This window comes from Ammospiza nelsoni, chromosome 4 (genome assembly GCF_027579445.1).
Source record: "Ammospiza nelsoni isolate bAmmNel1 chromosome 4, bAmmNel1.pri, whole genome shotgun sequence".
NCBI classification, from domain to species: domain Eukaryota; kingdom Metazoa; phylum Chordata; class Aves; order Passeriformes; family Passerellidae; genus Ammospiza; species Ammospiza nelsoni.
Window position 1 is genome coordinate 22210541 of NC_080636.1, and position 18790 is coordinate 22229330.

Sequence of the window (18790 nt, forward strand, 5' to 3'; positions counted from 1 at the left end):
AATGCTGTGACCACTTCTCTGGGGAGCCTGTTCAACTCCCCAGTCACCCTCTGAGCAAAAATACCTTTTCCTAATATTCTACCTGAACCCTGACACATCTTCAGGCCATTCCCTGGGGTCATGCACTGTCACCACAGAGCAGACATCAGTGTCTGCCCCTGCTCTTCCCCTCTAGAGGAAGCTGTAACCGCACTGAGGTCCCCCCTCAGTCTCCTCTTCCTTCTCCAGGCTGACCAGACCAAGTGTCCTCAGCCACACCTCACACAGCTTCCCTCAAGGCCCTTCACCATCTTTGTTGCCCTTCTTTGGACACTCTGTAACAGTTCAATGTCTTTTTTGTATTGAGGTGCCCAAAACTGCCCCCAGGACTCAAGGTGGATATGCATTCTATGCGTCAGTGCTTGCTTATGCATAAGCCTGGGTTGATGTGAAGGATGCTTCCATATGGAGGAAGATTGTATTGCAGCTACTCTCCTCTTCTCTGAAAGAAACAGTTTTATGCCTTCCATTTTCTTTTGACAGCTAATGAGTCAAAGGAGAATCGCTCAAAGCTGCCTGACTTATGCTAAAAAAAACCTTAAAAAGAACTGAGCATACACAGATCTCAACTCTGCCTAAACACCTTCTATTTGTTCAGGGAAAATGCAGAAATGGTTGACACACTCAGCGACAAAAGGTACAGTCTGTTTTCAGTATCAGACAGCCAACACCAGGACTAATCTTGTGGATATATACTATGCAATGCAGGCAGCAATTATTTCTTTCAGAAGCACCCAAGGAACACAACTGCTATCCTGCTTTTCATCCTCTCTAAAACCATTGGCTGTGCTCACCTACTGGCATTTATCTTACCTCCCTTTCTCTTCAACACCCACTTGCAGAAGGAAACACAACCTATAGGTTTCTCTGTCAAGAACATATAGCTGATTCACCATTTGACTCTCCACAGATGCAAACATGGCTTTCTGTAACATGTCACAGTGCTTGGCAGAAATTAGTTACTGTGCAAAGAGCAGCAAAACTTCTCCTGACCCTACAGAAGGTCTGACAATAATCCAGAGAGTAAAGTACTTCAAAGAAGCAGCTGGAGCACAACCTGTTTCTTTCATCAGAAACTTCAGTGCCCTATTCATAAGAATTGACCACTGATTAAGCTTTGACAAGTCAAAGGAGAAAACACACATAAAAAGCCATTTCCCATCAGGGCACACATTTAGGAACAGTATTTGCAGCCAAAGCTGATTGCCTGTTGACAAAATTACAAAACACACCTGGATTTTCCAAAATTAAGCCCATAATCTACTAAGTACAGAGATGCAGTGGTGTGATGGATGAGTAATGGCAGCAAAGGTGTTCAAAGGAACCTGAAGCTGATCAAGGCTTGGTCCTGTACCTCAAAAAGGTTAACAGAAAATAACTCATGGCCTTTGCAGGGCCTTAATAAAGGTTCCTTTTTTTGAAGGAGAGGTGATTTTCCCTTTTTTCCTAACACCAGAATCTGGTTGTAAATAAAGGAGGCATAGGAGTGGCGGGGCTTCCTGTGCAGCTGCAGAGGTACCTCTGCTCTGTGATCAAAGTGTCCAAGTCCAGCTGTGATGCACTGGCATGGCTCCATGGACCTGCCTCCAGGCTGACCGTGGTGTGTGATAGATCAGCATTGGAACTGTCTTTCATGAACATCAAGTGCCATTTATATGGCTCAGAGTATTTCTTCTTATTATTAAACTTAGAATCTCTCTGCCTATAAATCACTCTTACTACATTGCTGTCCAGGGAAGTTGCTTCTCCATTTGCCCAGGAGAGGGGTTGCTACTGCTTGGTTGGCTGTTCTTACAGTAGCCAACACCAGCACTACTCATTTCCTTCCACTTTCCTCATCAAACTAATGCTTCTGAGTCTTTTTATGGTCATTTCCCAAGCTTTAGCAGCATTGCAATAGGACACAGTATCATCAAAGAGATAAAAAGCACATGGTAGTACAAACGGAAGGACCCTCCCTTAATCCAAAGAATAAATATTTTCTGAGGAAAGCATCAATGTTTAAACAGAGAAAGTGCTTCAGTGACTGAGACACCACGCAAATCAGCTTTGCAATCTGACACCCTGTGTCAGATGCAAATTGATGCTAAATATCTGGTGGCAAAGAGCAAGAAACATGACAAGCTCTTTATTTGGGAACTTGAGCTACAGTAATTACCTGCCAGAGACACATTTTAAAAGTTTCACTGGCTGTGTTCAGCTGGCATCTTGCTGATTGTCCTTCCTTGTTGAATGTCCATAAGGTACATTTATTATTATTATTTTTACTGAGACACTTCAAGTTGGTTATTCATTTAGTTTTATAGTATTCTTTTGATGGCACAAGGTTCAAAAACGTCTTTAAAACACCTTTTCCTATCATAATGACAATTTTATCACCAAAAGCTTGCACAGCAAGGAAACAAAAAAAAAAAAAGAAAAAAAGAGAAAAAAAGGAGTTCACAAAGGCACTTAATTGCACCATAAAGCCACTTCTCCATGCAGGGACCTCCATAGACACTAATTTGTACTAGTGCAAAGCGTTTTTTTGATTTGTTTTGGCCACTACAGTCACAGGGATTCCAAGAAATCTTTAGAAAGAAAGATTTTGACAGCTCTCTGTTTATCAGGAGGCATTCAGGAATTACAATCTCACCAGAAGAGGAAAGCTGGCAAAAAAGCACCATTATTTCCCATCTACTGCAACACCTAGAACACCACAGGCATTTTTAAAAAGTAAGGCAATGTTTCAGAGGGAGGAAAAAAAAAAGATGCAACATTAAATACCCACCTTCTTAATAATAATTTGCATTTCAGCTTGCTGAAAAATTACTTGACTACTCTCATTCATGTGATTAGGGCAAATTATCAAAATAATGCCACTTGTGATAGAGTTACTTCACTTGGTAATATACTTCAGATACTCATGTTTATTCAGAAGATCCTAGAGAGAAGTAAATTCAGGTTATCTTTAAAAGAGAGAAATACAGGAAGAATTCAAAAGAAAGATTCAACAGCCAATTGTCTACATCATCTGAAGAAATGTAATGCAGCCATCCAGCCCAGTTTCACAGCTGGAGACAACCCAGGACATCTGCATGTCTCCAGCCCCTGGCCGGGGCTCAGAGACCTTGGCACAAAGTCAAAAGCACCTGTGGCTTTGATTTTAACCCATGGAGAAAATTACCAACTTCATGTGAAGACTTACAAACCACGAGAGTTTAACTGGAATGATCGTTAGTTTGTCACAAGGTGGAAAAGTAGAATTTTGAGCTTTTTAAAATGGGGGTTCAGAAGCTAAGATGGAGGGATTTGGGCATGCATTGTCCTTCATCTTTCTTCTTAGCCTCCATCTTCTGGGTTGGTTCTTTGGATTGGTTTAGGGTAGAAGCAGACTGTCAACATAGTGATAGGTATTGGAAAATTATTGTAAATAATGTACACAAAGTTTTCAGTAAAAAAAGATAACACCACCCCACGGGCGGTCAGTGTGCCACGGACTGACTTGTGGGACAGACCTCAGCAGGTCAGAAAACGAATGTTACAGATAACAGAAAATAAACAGCCTTGAAAACCACAGCCGAAGAATCCTGATTCCTTCTTCGATCTCGGGGCTGGGAAAATGAGACTTTCCAACACCTCGGGGTCATCTGGACCACAGAGACTCTGAGAGAGAAGCAGCCCTGCAGACGCTGACCTGGGGATTCGCAGCTCCTGCCACGCTGTCTCTGCTGCCTTGTCCCTTTCCCTACCTGCTGGTCGCGCTGGAAAGCAGCACAGCACCAGCGTGCTCTGAACCAGGAAAATATCCAGCTCAAGTGATCCTGTCCTCACGCCCAGCTACTTCCACGGGCCACTAATAAAATTGTTCTGATATTATTTTACTCTTAAAATTGAGATTAGAATCCCTGAGGAGACATCAGAGTTTAAAAAAAAAAAAAAAAAAAAAAAGTGCAAAATTCTGATCAAGCTTTTCAGAGAAGTAAAGAGTCCTTTCAGTTGAAAGCATTTCCCATCTGTTTCGATTCCAAATACAAGAAGGAATATGGCTGCTGGGCTAAACTATGTAATTCTATTCACAGCACTCTCAGATCACAGCTAACAGGTGATGTGTTCACTATGGGATTTAAAGTCGCTGAAATAATCTAACAAAACAAACATTAAATAAAAACATAACAAAATGCCAAACAAATAAACAAACAAAAACCAAAAAACACATCTAAAAGTACTATGTCTATATTGGGATCCATAAAATTAGAGAGTTTGGAGAAAATGGTAAAAAAGACAGGCCTCAGACAGCAGATTTGTGAACATTGCTAATGCAGCATTAAAGTTTTCTAAGCTGTAGAGCAGAAGTGAGAAATAGAACAATAAGCCACTGTGATTTGCCCTTTTAGGTTGCAACAAGTTTATTTAATGTATATCTTTAGAAGGTTAGTATGAATGCATCTCTGTGCTCTGTCTCTCATAAACGAGCCATTGTGTTAGAAAATAAGTCCCTATTGTGTTAACTACAGTAAGGTGTGTTTCATATGATTAGATAGAATTATTGTCAATATGTTGTTGCACTATGTGTGATTGCCTGAAACTTGGACTGAGATGGCTTTATATTATGCTGTAAGGTTACGTTTCCTTGGCATTCAATTTGAGTGAGCGAGCTGTTCACATCTGTTGTCTCCATTGTCCTAAAAATGTACTGAGACAGATTTTTGAAATAAACAGCGCACAGCACTGATTCGGGTGTCGCGTACGGTTCACGGCAGTATATAGTGTGCTGACGGCAACGCTGCAATGGAGATGCCATTACAGGAAATGCAATTGGAGGAGAAAAAAAGAAAATTGAGGAAATTTGGGGAAATTAGTGACTATAAGAAAATGGCCCGGGATTATATCAAGAAGGAAGACACAATCAAGAGAGGAAGATATGAGAGAAATAGCATGGACACATAAAAAAAAAAAAAAACCAAAAAAAAGAAAAAACTCTTCCCCTAAGACAAAGCCATCAAAATCCAGGCAGGAAATACACCATCAAATGCAGGCACATGCAGCAAAGCCTGCCAAAATTGATCCCCACTGAAGGCCAAAAAAGAAAAGAAGGACTTACAAACAAGCTTGAATGGAGATACCATCAAAGGAATTCCAATTGGAGAAGAAAAAAAGAAAATTTCAGAAATTTTGTTGTTGGAGAATTTTGCTCAGAAATGGCTTAAAAGGCAGCTGTGAGGAGCAAATTCTCACAGCCTGTTTCTGTAAACAGCTAAGTTCTCAAGCCTGTCTTCAATAACATGGAGGCCTTGAGAACTTTCATAACAAGGTGAGAAAATAAATCTTGGATTCAATAACAAACCACAGGTATTGAAAACAAAGGGAGGGGTTAGTGTTTGTCTGTAGCCTATCGTGAGCTCAAGTTTTGCAATATGTATGATCTTAATTAAAACAGCTATAAAAATGTGCCTTTTGGATCAATAAATCTGGAGTTCGATGCTGATCAACAAGGATGGGTCGTCTCCCTTCGCTTTCAACATTTCGTGATAACAGGAAAATGACGGGGATTATATCAGGTGCAGTGCAAAAGATCAAACTGCACCAAAACTAAGCTCACAGATGTTGCAAAAGCAGGGGAAAAAGTCAATGAAAAAAAACAACATGGAGGGGAAATTAGCAGGGACAAGGCATGGATACATTAAAAAAAAAAAAAAAAGAAGAAATCTTTCCCAAAGTCAAAGCCATCAAAAGGCATGGCATGCCATCAAGGGCAGGGACATGCACCAAAGATCCCTTTATTAGTCCCCATTGAAATCGCAAGATTCATTTTCCCTTCCCCCAAGTTTAATAAGAAAAGTCTATTCTGACCTGTACTTTTTGTATGTTTAAATTAACCAGATGTCAATAGAGATGAGAGACGTATAATTGATATATGATGGCATTCCTAATAGAATTATTTTCCAAGCTGAAAACCTTGTGGTATTAGTTACCTGATGTGATGTTGTTAAAAAAGTGAATGTTAAGTCAAAGGCTTCCTGTAAGACTTGCATCAGCCCTTTCTGTTTTTCTTTCCTTGTACCTGTACATTGGAGGTGGAAGCCCACCATACTGTACCCGATGTCTATTGTCTTATTTGTATTGACTTTCATGAGATTTAACCTGCAAAACAGAATTTTCCAGGATCTCATACAGCACAGAAATAAAATTTTCCATGGTTTCCAATATATCTAACTAGTCAAGATATCTCTACAGTTATAGGGGCTGACAGCATATAATGCTGGAAGAGCTCTAAGTAATAAATTTTAAATCCTTTGAGAGAATATCTGGAATAATTTCTAAGAAAAGGTTCAAGATAAGAAATATAATCAAAGAATATATAAGTTACATAAAATCGTACATGAATGGCACATATTGGTTGTGTGCTTTTTGTGCATTCTTCTTCACAAAGTGGTTTTAATTACATGCAAGGGCAATCTTCACCATTCCTGTAACTGGATATTACAAATTTCTGAGCTTGTATTATATGTGAGTTGGTGGTTTTGTGCTGTCATCTCTTCTTCATAGCAAAATTCAGAGCTTCTAAGGTCTGAATTTAAAATTAGGTCCATGTATAACAGCCTTGCTAGAGATCTATGCATTAGAATCTTACATGATTCAATTTTAGGAAATATAATATTTAATTTTAAAGGTCTTCCCAAATTGATTTGACTATATTTTATCAATACCATGCTTTGGATTGATTGTCATTAAGAATTTAGCTAGAGTCTGATCATTAGAAAAGTGTTCATTAGAGTTGCCAGAGTAAAATTTTGACAAATACACACAATTGTTCTTAGACAAGTACAAAAATGTACTTGTCTCTATTCAGTTCCTTAGAAATTGACTTCACCTGAATAGCAATATATGCAAAAACATTAAATGGAAGCCAGGAAATAGAGTGTGCTTCATGTATTGGATGGTACTATGCGATTATATGGAATTCAATAAATATGCGTATAATAGTTTTCACATTTTTGTCTAGATTTCATAGCAAAATGCAATTGTTTTTTGGGGTTTTTTTTCCCAAAAATACAATGGAATTATAATTATCTGCAGAAAGTGAAAGAGTATTTGACAAATACAATCTCACACCTTCAAGCGGCAGAAAATAAATTTTATGCTGCAAGCTGCAGACAAGATGGTGATTCTCAGAACCAGACTGGTGAAAATCTTTCTGGAGAAACAGATGTGCGTTGTTCGGAAGGAGAAGCAACAGACTCTGTGCAAGCATCTTCCAGTTCCAGACAGCAATTCCAAAGAAAGCCCTTTCTGAACAAGACAGAAAGTCAAAATGTCAATCAAACCCACACAAGTGAAATTAAAACTGTGGGGACAATTGTATCCTTAGCTGAAAACAAATCTGCTCAAGAACAAGACACCAGCAGAGAGTCTCCAATGAAAAAGGAAGATGGTGAACACCAGCTAGTGATTGTCTCTTTTACAGAGAAAAAAGAGCGCAGTGGAAAACTTCATGGAGGTAGCTCTGTTACTGAAAAGCTCCAGACCTGGCTTTTCAGGATGCTCTCACAAGCAATGAGGAAGATATTCTGTCTGGGACATTGAAGGACATTTATGACAGAAGTACCATGAATTCTTTTCAACAGAAGAAAAAGGAAGTAGTCAGGGACAATTTAAAAGGGCTAGAAAGTGAAGACCACAAATTGACAGAGAAAATGGAAGACAGTAAAATAAATTTTTAAAAAGGAGATTTTTAGAAATTACCTAAGTACCTTCACATCTTCAGCACAAACTTATGATCTTCCAGATGTGAATCCTTCTGTGAGTGATTCAGAAGAAGTACAAAAATCTAGATATTGGATGAACAAAGAGTAAGCACATACTCTTCCTTTTTTTAGGAACACATGTACATAATTATTGCTTATTAATTTATAAACGTGTGGGTACAGAAACACAATATACATGTACTGAACAGATGCTGGTTGTACACATAACAGCAGTTTACAATTTGAACATGTGCAATGAAGATCTTTCCCTTTGGTCTAAAGTAAACCCTAAGTTTCTATTTGGATAATTTTTTTTATGCCAGAGAGGGACTGAGTCACAGCCAGTAAAGTCAATAATCCTCAAATTGTGGGAAATTAGTAGGAAAGGACCACAATTCATCAGTTTTACAGTAATTTATAAGCTGTTCTGAAACAGACTAAGCATAAAATTTTTCATTATTTTCTCATTTATTCTTAAAAATATTTTTTCTGAATTGTCTTCTTATGCTTCATTATAGCGCATCATTACATTGAAATATTTAATTAAAAATACAAAATGCTACCCCACTCAAAATAAAAACAATTTTAAAATATATTTCTAGTCAAAGAGAGTGGGAAAAAAACCCTAGGAAATAGTTTGTTTTATTAAAGCCCCTGCAATTGTTCTGGAGAATCTGAAGTGTAATACACTCAATGACACTAGTTCCTTGGTGGTGGATGATTCTGAGGAGCTGGTCAGCAATGTCATCACTATGGAATGTTATGATTATGAAAAACCACTTTTCCCTATTAACATTGCAATCGCATTTACTTCATGCTTCAGAGGAAATTATCAGGAGATTATGGTGAAGGTGACTGATACCAACTTCCAGTCAAACTGCTTAACTCCTATTTCTTTACAAGGATCCTAAGGAAACCAAAAGGTAACTCTCATCGAAGGATTGCAAAAGCAGAGTTTGAGCTTCCCAGTTAAGTCTCTGGAGTTTTTCAAGTAAAGTTGTCATTATTAAATCATATTGCCCACTATGTGTGATTAAACAGAACTTTCTACTTTCTCAAGCACTAATTCTATTTGAAAACCAGTATTTACTAACATTCTTTTTTTCACTTACAATGTTAAGCAAATGCTTGATCCCACAACACTAATGGTTGAATAATGTTTCATTATTATTGTAAATAAGAGCAATGTATTGCATTATTTGATAAAAGCAAAATTTAGGAGGAATTACTGTGCTTTTAGATCACAACAAAATAACATAATTCCGTGAGTATAAATAAGTACAAACTATGTCAAATGAACAGTTTTTAAATGCAGAAGTGTTGTATTGGACCAGATTAATCACCCAATTTATAATTTGATTTAATTTCACTGAAATCATACACTGGAATATGAATAACATCACATGATGACTAGAGATCACAAGGTACTTGGGCATGCAGGTGGCAATAATAGTCAATTTATTTTCATTTCATGCTTGGCTCTGTGGAGAATGTTACCTTCTCAAACTGTGAAACACAGCTTCCTTTCCCTCCAATACTCTGACCTCACATTCTCTTTAATCAGGAAAGCTTTGCAGAAGTAAAAATTTATCATCTGGGTGTTTTTTCTTTGTTGTCATGCTTAAAGAAGGAAACATTTACTGTTCCAAAGGTAGGACTCTTACAAAAGCTGAACGTGGATTCTCAAATCTCTTTCTGTTACCATTCAGAAACATTCAATTCTCTGGCACCTAGGCAGTTAAAGGTAAGCTTGAAATAGGTGATACTTGTTCCATAAGCCTGATCAGTTCTGAAGTGAGTATGCTAATAATCCTAAAGTGCAATCTCTTCCAATATCAGAAGTCTACAAAAAGTGGTTGCAGCTTCACATCCTGTACATGCAGATTTCCTGTCAGCTTTGTTAAAACCACATATCTTTAGCTAAAAAAAAATCTATCTTCCCTTGTTTGATATAGTTCAGAAAATATAGTAATTTTCAATGAAGATGTGTCAACTCAAAACTTTAATTGCTTGGTGCAGTGATCAAGTTAATTTCTCTCACCTGACTCATTTTTCTCACCATTTCTCTCCTTGGTGCCAGCAAGTGCAACAAAAGGTTTTTATCATATATTAGTCTTAGGCTGAGTATAGTCTCAAATTGTGTTTCAGTTGTGTTTCTCCCTTTGCCCATTAAGATGTTAATTTGGAAGTATGGAGAAATTAAAATTATGAAAAAATACAGATTAGAAAAATCTCAGAAATTTTTCACAATCTGAGGAAGGTCATGAGTTTCAAAACTCGAACTCAAATCAGGAACAAAATCATATAAATATTTTAGGCAATAGAAGTTCCAAGTTTTGATGACTTTCAAGCATTTTTCTGAGCTTTGTATAAAGTGCTGTTATTTGGGTAAGGTTGTTCTTGGGTTAAAAAGAGGAGTCTGATTCTTCTGTGATAGCCTAGCCAACTCCAAAAGATAAACCAATTTTGTAAAACGAATTTTTGTGAAAAAAATCCAGGCATGTAATAGAAGAGGGGTTTTTATTGCAAGCTGATTATACAATTTCTTTCTACACTTAGATTCAGCCAAATGAGCCATCAATTTCAGCACTGAAAGCAAGACATTATATGTATCACTCAGTGATATCTATGAGTGCACTGGTTCATGTCCAGCATCCTTCATCCCAACCTTTTAACAGCTCAGTCACTACTACTCTACCCTGTCCTCCCATCCCAGACAAAAAAAGGCAAGGGGTTGAGACAGAAGATGCAAGAGCCGTTAGTGCTACAGTAAAGAGGGTTGCTGCAGCATGCCATCCTCAGTAATACCCTCACTTCAAATTCACCGTTTTTTAAAACATCAAAATCAATTAATTTTAACAGATTTTGATTCATGACTTCTTGTATTAAAATGATGTTTGTTCTTTTATATAGACTGCAATACCTATGGGCTTTGTTAGAAACACTAGAGCCGGCTCTCAAAATTTTCATGCTATAGTTTCACCAGAAAAAATAATACAGTATTTGATGTTTATTCTTTAAATATGGTGACCACTACATTTCTAGCAGGAGTCAGAATGAAGACTGTATGAAGTTTTTTCGCCAATAAATATTCAGACATGTTCACCAATGTCAAAAATTGAACACAAAGAATAGACATGACTTAGATCTGCTGTGTTCACACCAAGTTGATTTGAGTCTGACCATTGAATTTTTTCATCTTTACTTCTACATGTTTCAATGGTTGCCTGAATCAACATGCATGGCACAAGGGTTTATAGCAGGTCAATTTTATGCACTAGATAAAAGTCCAAATTTTTCAAAAGTATGCAGTACAATATTTCTAAAACTTTTTGGCATGTCTTAAAAAAACATTTAAACATGGGGACTCCTGGAAAAAAAAAAAAAAAAAAAAAAAAAAAAAAAAAAAAAAAAAAAAAAAGATGATTTCTATGTTTCAGCAATTTCTGGAGAATTGAAGGAAAAACCTCTAAATAATTATATCATTCACATACTCTGAATTATCTCTCCAAACACAGATTTTAAGCAAGGTGAATAAGCCAGAAAAAGTCATCAAGGACAGCAGAGGGGAAAACAGCTACAAACACAAGCTTACTCTTTCTGCATAACTATTTTTATGTTATTTTTCCTATAATTATTTGGCTTTCCAGGGCTGTGAGCACTTCTGTGAGAAAAAGTGTGGACAATCTCAGTGATACTTTGAAATTATTAGGTCGTAGAAATGAAGAGGGGTGGAAGGTGTTTGATGATGTCATTATCCAGAATGCACAGAAAGGGCTTGTATCTTTTGAACTAAATGAGCATTTAGAAAGATAATATATGAATAATTTAACAAAATTTTATTCACTGAAATATTTAATTCTGTGTTTACAAATAAGTGGAAATTAGTAGTGTTAAGAAACCATCAATTTTTAACCATTAACTTGCTCCTAGATTTGTTGCTCACAATTACAAAAAAACCCCTTTTTCATTTATAGAATGTACACAATGTAGTATATAGAACCTTGAAAAAGGAAATGCAACTATCAGTCTTAACTGACAACTGTGATTTAGCTCTCTAACTAAAAAGGCATATTTTTTTAAATTCCTATTATGAAATATTATCTTCCTTTCATGTAAAATTCATGTGTATTTGAAATCATATCTACATAGTCAACATACTTTACACTACAAACACAAGCAAATTTCCACCTTTTCATATGTTGGAAACAAAGATGGAAAGAAGGTAGCAAAAGTTTCCTTGGAGACTGAGCCCCATATTATTTTTAAGAAAAAATTATTAGCAGTTGATAAATTATTTTAAGTAAAGCATTTAAATTTAATTTTCTTTCCTTTTTTTTTTTTTTTTTTACCTTACTACAACTTTGTGGTCATTTGCCTTGCATTCCTTTTGGAAAACAGGTATCTTCTCCTCTTTGCTCAGGCTCTGGAAGAAGCTCTCCGTAGCACCACGGCTAATGTGATACTGTATCAGAAAAGAGAAAACCCATATAAAATAGTAGTTTTGCTGTCTGCATTCAGAGAATTAACCAATGAACTTCAAAATCTCTATGAGGAAGGTTATATTGGTCCCCCAGAACCTACACAGCACTTCCCATTAAGACAAGGAGAGCAGATTCATTTTAGATTTGATGGAAATATTTCTGCTTCAGGTAAGGCAGATAATTCATGCAAGTGTATGGGCATTATCAATTACCTCAGCTATTAAAAAGGCTGTATGGGAACACAGGCAGACTGAAGTTACTCACAGTACATTTAGTGCGTAATGTTAAGTTATTTCAGTGTTCTGTTTCTTGTCAAAGAAAGGAATGTGGAGCTTAATGGGAAACCGCTCCAACTGTAAAAATGTACAATCTGAACGAGCTCCTGAGCAATGTGCTCCAGGTGACCCTCCTTTGAGCAGGAGAGTTGGACAAGATGATCTCTTAAACCCTTGTGAATTCTGTGAAACCTGGTTCCTCAGAAACACATGGTATTTTAAGAATTATTTTAAAAGGACAGGTTTCTGTCTGCTGCTTTGTCCAAGTAAATTCACTTAGACTGAGGAAGAAACCAAGGCAAAATAGTGCCTGTTGTGAGTTGCACTGTGAATTGAGGTGATGAGAGAGAAAGTTATGCCATTTCTGTTAACAGCCTAGAAAAATCCATGTAGTGGTTGCCACCATTCAGAGACTTGCTTATAGGGAAAAGGGAGAAGAAGCCTCTGAAAGGTTTTCACCCTAACTTGCATATAGTCTCTTCTGTCTGTCTTAGATTGAACATATAAATATATATTTGGCCCTCTGAACATTTTGTACATAAACTCTCCCATTGAAAACTGAATGTACTCTAAAGAAAGGGATATTCTTCAAAAAGAGAAGTCTCCAGACCATGAGAAATGTCTGCTTTTATACACAAAGGACAGCGTCTGTAGATGTATCAAATAAATGGATTTAGAAAGCCTAAAAATGCATCTACCCCTCTGCTGTGCCATTCATTTTTTTGTTACACATAGCTATCCATCCTGAATAACCAGAAAGCATATACTTTTAATTTCACTCACAACACCCCTTTATTTTCATTCTTCTTTATGTTAAGTACATACCTCCTTTTCTGTTCCTTGATTTTCAACTTGCAGCACTGCCTTCACCACTTATTCTTGAAGCCAACTATTAAAGGGCTAAGAAAGCTAGCTACAAAGATATGCCTACTACTGAAACAGGCTGAACTCAGATGTTCAATAAAGTAATAGGAATGATAAAGAACAATCAATGAACAACCAAATGTTATATGATTACCTTTACTTGACTCATGCTAATGAATTATTTTAGATGCCATGCATCTAAATTCAGGATAATATTTTTTTTAATTTATTATATGGACTGCAGGGAATGGAGAAGCTTCAGGAAAGTCTACAGACTGATTTTTTATTCACAAAGACAACCAAGGCTGGAGCTCCAAATTAGAGAAGGGGATGAATTTGGTAACCACAGTTCACCTCATTACAAAGGAACAGCAGTGTTTTATAAAATTACCAGAGAGATGATACCAAAGAAATGGGAACAAACCTTACCATATGATGAATATCAACACCAGTCTCCACTGTGCAAATTAGCATTAACATTGCCAAAGGTGTGTTTCTCACCTGATAATATTAGAGACATTTCCCTTTCCTCCTTACCTTACATTTATTAGAAAAAGGATCTTGGCATGATTTTTGATTTAAAGATAAACACAGAAGTCACTGATAGACTTCTGGTGCATCATCAATGTACAAACATTCTCAGAATTTCTATTAGCTGTGGGGAAGGACCCACACACAAGTATAAGCATGGAAAAAATTCTAGCAGAAAATTTTCACCCAACTATCTCCCCAGCTGGAAGGGAGAAATTATTATAGCACTGTGAAATTATTACTGGAGTTTCAGGTGTATCATTCTTGTTTCATTGTCTTGGGAGCACAGAATTGCAAATTATAGGATCATTAAATGGTTTGTGTAACCTGTCTTCCACTCGTCACCTGATTATTCCATTATTCCTGATTAGCCTCTGCAGTACAGTCATGTGGGCAATTATCTCCATCTCTGGTGAAAGCTCATGCCACATAAAATAATCTTTAATATTCCTGCAATGAAATCTCATTGTAAACTTTTCAAAGAGCCTATGTACCAACACACTATGTTGCACAAAATGCTGCCACTAAAATACTACTATCAAAGTTGCATACATTTTGATATCAAAATATCTACAGAAACACTTGGTCTAAATCTCTGGTGATAAATAGTAGCATGTTTCTCTTTTTGAATTTGTCTTTACACATTTTTCAATTTATTGTTTTTCCAGATGATAGTTAAAATAATCTGGAATGTCTGATTTTGGTTGTGACAGAGACAGATGAGCCTTTTGAAGGTGACCATTCTGACTACTACGTTTCCACTCATTTCTGTAAAATTCTAATCTAAATTTCTTTTGTAAAGAAGGCAGTAACTGTACAATCATAACCCATTTTCTATATGTATATGACTTCATTATCCACTTACAAATATATTGCTGACAGTGGTCAAAATACTGTTGTTTTACTTTGTATGCAAACATTCACATCAGTTTTTACTTTAAACATATTTCTACAGAAGTAACCTGATTTGCACTAATAATTCCTATTAATGGTGCTTTTCTTTCCTCAGCAATAGAAAACGCCTGCTCCTCTAACCTATTTTGTTCAACACAAGTCAGAGAGAGGGCATTAAGTTTTGATGTCAAGTATGTGTGTTCATATTTACTGATTTTGAATATTTTGTATTTATGTGACACAGTGGGCTAAGGAGGTAAAAGATTAATTTCTCCTTTTCTGTCTGTCCTGTTTAATATGCTACTAGAGTCTGGTCATGTCTGAGAGGTCCATTTGACAGAGCACATCAATGTTACTGGCTGGGAATTCTTTGCAAAAATAGATTGCTGTAATACATATAGACATTATGAAATTACTATTCTGCTGAAGTTTTATGTCTAATGAATGTCTAATAGCAGAATAGCATGTTATTCCCTGCTTCAGAAAGGCAGTTGCATGGCTAATTGAAGGGCCTTCCAGACTAGAAAACTGCTTTCACAGCTAAGAGTGTTTTGCTTAATCTGTCGACCAGAACAGCAGGACCACATGCCAGTGCAGCTGAACTATGGGTGAATTTAGCACTTCGCCACAGACACCTAATCTTTAAAGGCAATTTGCTGTTTTAGATCTAATGCATTGTATATTATTACACTATTTTTAGACAATACTGATTTTCAATTCTCATAATTTTTAGTACAATTTTAACATTAAGTAGCATGAAGTGGTTCACATTAAAGTCAATGCATGGGTAATTTAGTTCATCTACAATAACTCTGAAAATCTAACACAGACCTTTGAGGTGGTAAATTCTCATTAGTGAATGAAAAAATTTTAAGTACAAATGCATCATTAGACGAAGAGAAAGCTGTCTTGGAAGAAAAGCAACGCCCCCTTCTGGAAGAGCTTTTATATTCCCTTTATTCTGAAAGTTTTTCAGTCACGTCATTCTATCTTCACACTGGGGCACATGCAATGACAGAATTGCTGTAGAATCATGCAAAAACGAGGTGGATTCAGATCATAGAATCATGGAATACCTTGGGTTGGAAGGGTCCTTTACAGGTCTCCTAGTCCAAGCCCCAAGGTCTCCAGAGCAGTACAGCACAGGATGGTTTTGCACTGCCAGGCACTGCGTGATGTGTGCACCCTGTGTGCGCTGAAATCACCTCCCAGGATGACTGTGTACAGGCCTGATGAAAAGCTGTTTAATTCACAATAGATAATGGTTATGCATATATTGACCTTATGGCTGTGCAGGTCAGTACATTCGAGACACTCCAAATATTGAACAATATTTAAAGCCTGTGTTATTGAAATGATTAAGATAAGCTCCATAATGCTCAGTATATCAGAAAGAAAACAATAACTTTTCCAGTCCGAATTTCATGTTCTTAATTCCCAAATGAAAAACAGAAGATCAGTGAATAAAACTCAGGAAAATTTCCTTGGGAGAGCTGTGAATAAACATCCAGGTAATACAACTGAATGAAAAGTAACATGGGCACTGAAAGAGGATAATTTCATTTTCAAACAAAAAAATCTGAATTTCACTTCATACAAACTAATCTCTCTTTGTGCTCAGTGCTTTTGAAAGTAATTTCTTGTTCTATATGCAGTAGGAAACTAAAGCCCAGAAGACTTTCATCTTTCTCAGCCAGAGGTAAAACAAGACAAAGTATTTTTTCTTTCTCTCCAGTGTTTAGAGAAGAAAGAGGAAAAACTCTCTACTTTCTCATGGAACTTATCTTTTGAATTTTGATGATTTTTCATGATGATTTATTAAAAAATGAACTATGTAAAATGAATAACTATAGCTACAAATACAATATGGTTACCTGACCTCACAACTACTGCATAACTAGAAATTGTTCTTTTCCTTGAAAGGAAGAATAAGCTAATGCAGTATTCAAAATCAGAATCTGTAACATCTAGGAAGGTTCTACACAGATTTTCTATTCAGCCAGTTTATATATATCACTTATGGCATAATGCTATTAATCAAATATTTTTTAAAGTTGCATGAAGGATAAACTTTTTATAAGAGATAATAAACACCCCCTTGATAGATGAAAATTTTGTTAATTTCTTTATTTTAATAGCTATATACTGTTTTATACCTGTTGATGGTGTTAATTGTTTTTAATAATACAAAAATATTCTAAGTAGAAAAAAATTAAAATGCTTAGAGTTAAACCCCCAAGATTTTACTGCAATCCACTCCCAAATCATATGCCTCACCTCTTATTCATCATCATTTCTCTTTCCCCAATACATTTTCTTTAAAAGCATGAAAAATTGATCCACTGTCCACAAAGAACAAAAAGATTTTTTTTCTGATTCATCAGGTAAGAAAACAACCATTAAATTATATCAATATAAAAAAGACCTATGCTTGCTTATTTTTTTTTTTTAATTCCAGGGCTTGTTTCAGCTGTTGCTGACACTTGAAAATGCCATATTCAGAAAGGAAATAGTTACTATGTTAAGAGGTAGTCAAAGGAAAAGAGATCTGTTTACCAGGAAATGTAACAGCTCTTGTTGTGGCAGGATGCTTGAACAGCATATAGTTTTGTGTATAAGGAAATCCAGTTTGTACTGGAAAGCTCCAGGGTAATTGATGAATCAGTTGCAGTAAATACTGAAACTCTTTTATTTCATTGCTAACTTTCCCCATTCAGTTCCACCATTATAGATCATTGCTGAATCTGCTCTTGACTAAATTCAATTCATACTGCAGAGCAGTTACCAAAAATGGCATTGGAAATGAAATGAGATGATGTTTCCATCAAAGTATAAAACACTCCCTATTTAGCTGGGGAGTTTAGCCACCAAGGCTCCAGCTTTAAAAAGCTTTTCAAAAAAAAAAGGAAGATTTATTCTTACTTCACTAATTTTTGCCCTTCAGAGGCCCTATGGGACAAGTTGCTGTTCTGGCATGCACAAGAGCTTGCAGAAGACAATATATCATTGTTTGCTTTAAGTTTACCTGTTCGACGGAGCATGTTTCAGCTTGTTAGGCTGAAGGGCCCTGATAATTTAACACACCAGATGTATGAGCTGCTTTGCTGCTGCAAAAAGACCCTTCCAAAGTCAGCTGATAAACAGCAGATCTTGTCTCAGCATTTGCAGAAGAGTGGCAGAAGTGATCTTTCAGAAGAACTTCATTTAAAGTGGCAAAATAAGGTGTTCGCCTGAGAGAATCAGTGGCAACTCACAGCCCAATTTATCTTCTTTCTTGTTAAGTGTATGAATATTTCCATATTTCTGGATGAACAAGTGACAGGGATATCAGTCAGGAGACGGCTGTTTGTTACTTTGCGACCTCTTTAATAAGCAAAGTATAATAGCCATGTCCTTGTTTGATAAAAGTGAACATTTCTTATATGGAAAAGTCAGATATTGAATATATAGGTATGAATAATTACAGACTGATCTGCATAGATTTCTGAGGATTTTAACTGTTTGCCCATGCCATACATAGTCAACACAATATTTCTACATATCTTAAACATTAGAAACTATTCATTATATCAAAGTCATATGAATCATTCTATAATATATGTATTGCTCTATATACAGTTTTAGTAACTACCAAATTCTTCAGATTATAGCCTAATGTACAGGCAGAGGTAACAACTTCTTACTTTCAGATTTGTAAATTAATTCTGCTTTTATATTAATTAATTCTGCTTTTATATTCCCCACAAATATTTTTCATCCTTGTGAATTACATACAAGATTTCAGTGTAAACTCATGTGAATATGTAACCTCTTTCCTGAATTTAGGAGATTTGTTGCCTCACTTTAAACTCATTTAAATGCAGTTTTTTAGGTTACCATCAAATATGGGAAAAGAACTATTTCTTCATACAAATTCTAAGATGTATGGCTTTGACAATTTGTTTCTTATACTAAGTTCTTGAATTGAAGGTACAGA

General features: G+C 36.2%; 1 protein-coding gene across 1 annotated transcript in view; it reads left to right on the top strand.

The window, feature by feature from the left end:
- Positions 1 to 18048, top strand: part of DTHD1 (death domain containing 1) — a 62558-nt gene extending 44510 nt beyond the window's left edge. Inside the window, 12 exon segments of the mRNA XM_059471187.1 lie at positions 7099 to 7572; positions 7747 to 7871; positions 7998 to 8016; positions 8396 to 8689; positions 9331 to 9510; positions 10326 to 10567; positions 11417 to 11578; positions 12129 to 12418; positions 12573 to 12738; positions 13634 to 13877; positions 17140 to 17191; positions 17753 to 18048. Coding sequence (XP_059327170.1) covers positions 7099 to 7572; positions 7747 to 7871; positions 7998 to 8016; positions 8396 to 8689; positions 9331 to 9510; positions 10326 to 10567; positions 11417 to 11578; positions 12129 to 12418; positions 12573 to 12738; positions 13634 to 13877; positions 17140 to 17191; positions 17753 to 18048 — 2544 coding nt within the window.
- The last annotated feature ends 742 nt before the right edge of the window (positions 18049 to 18790 follow it).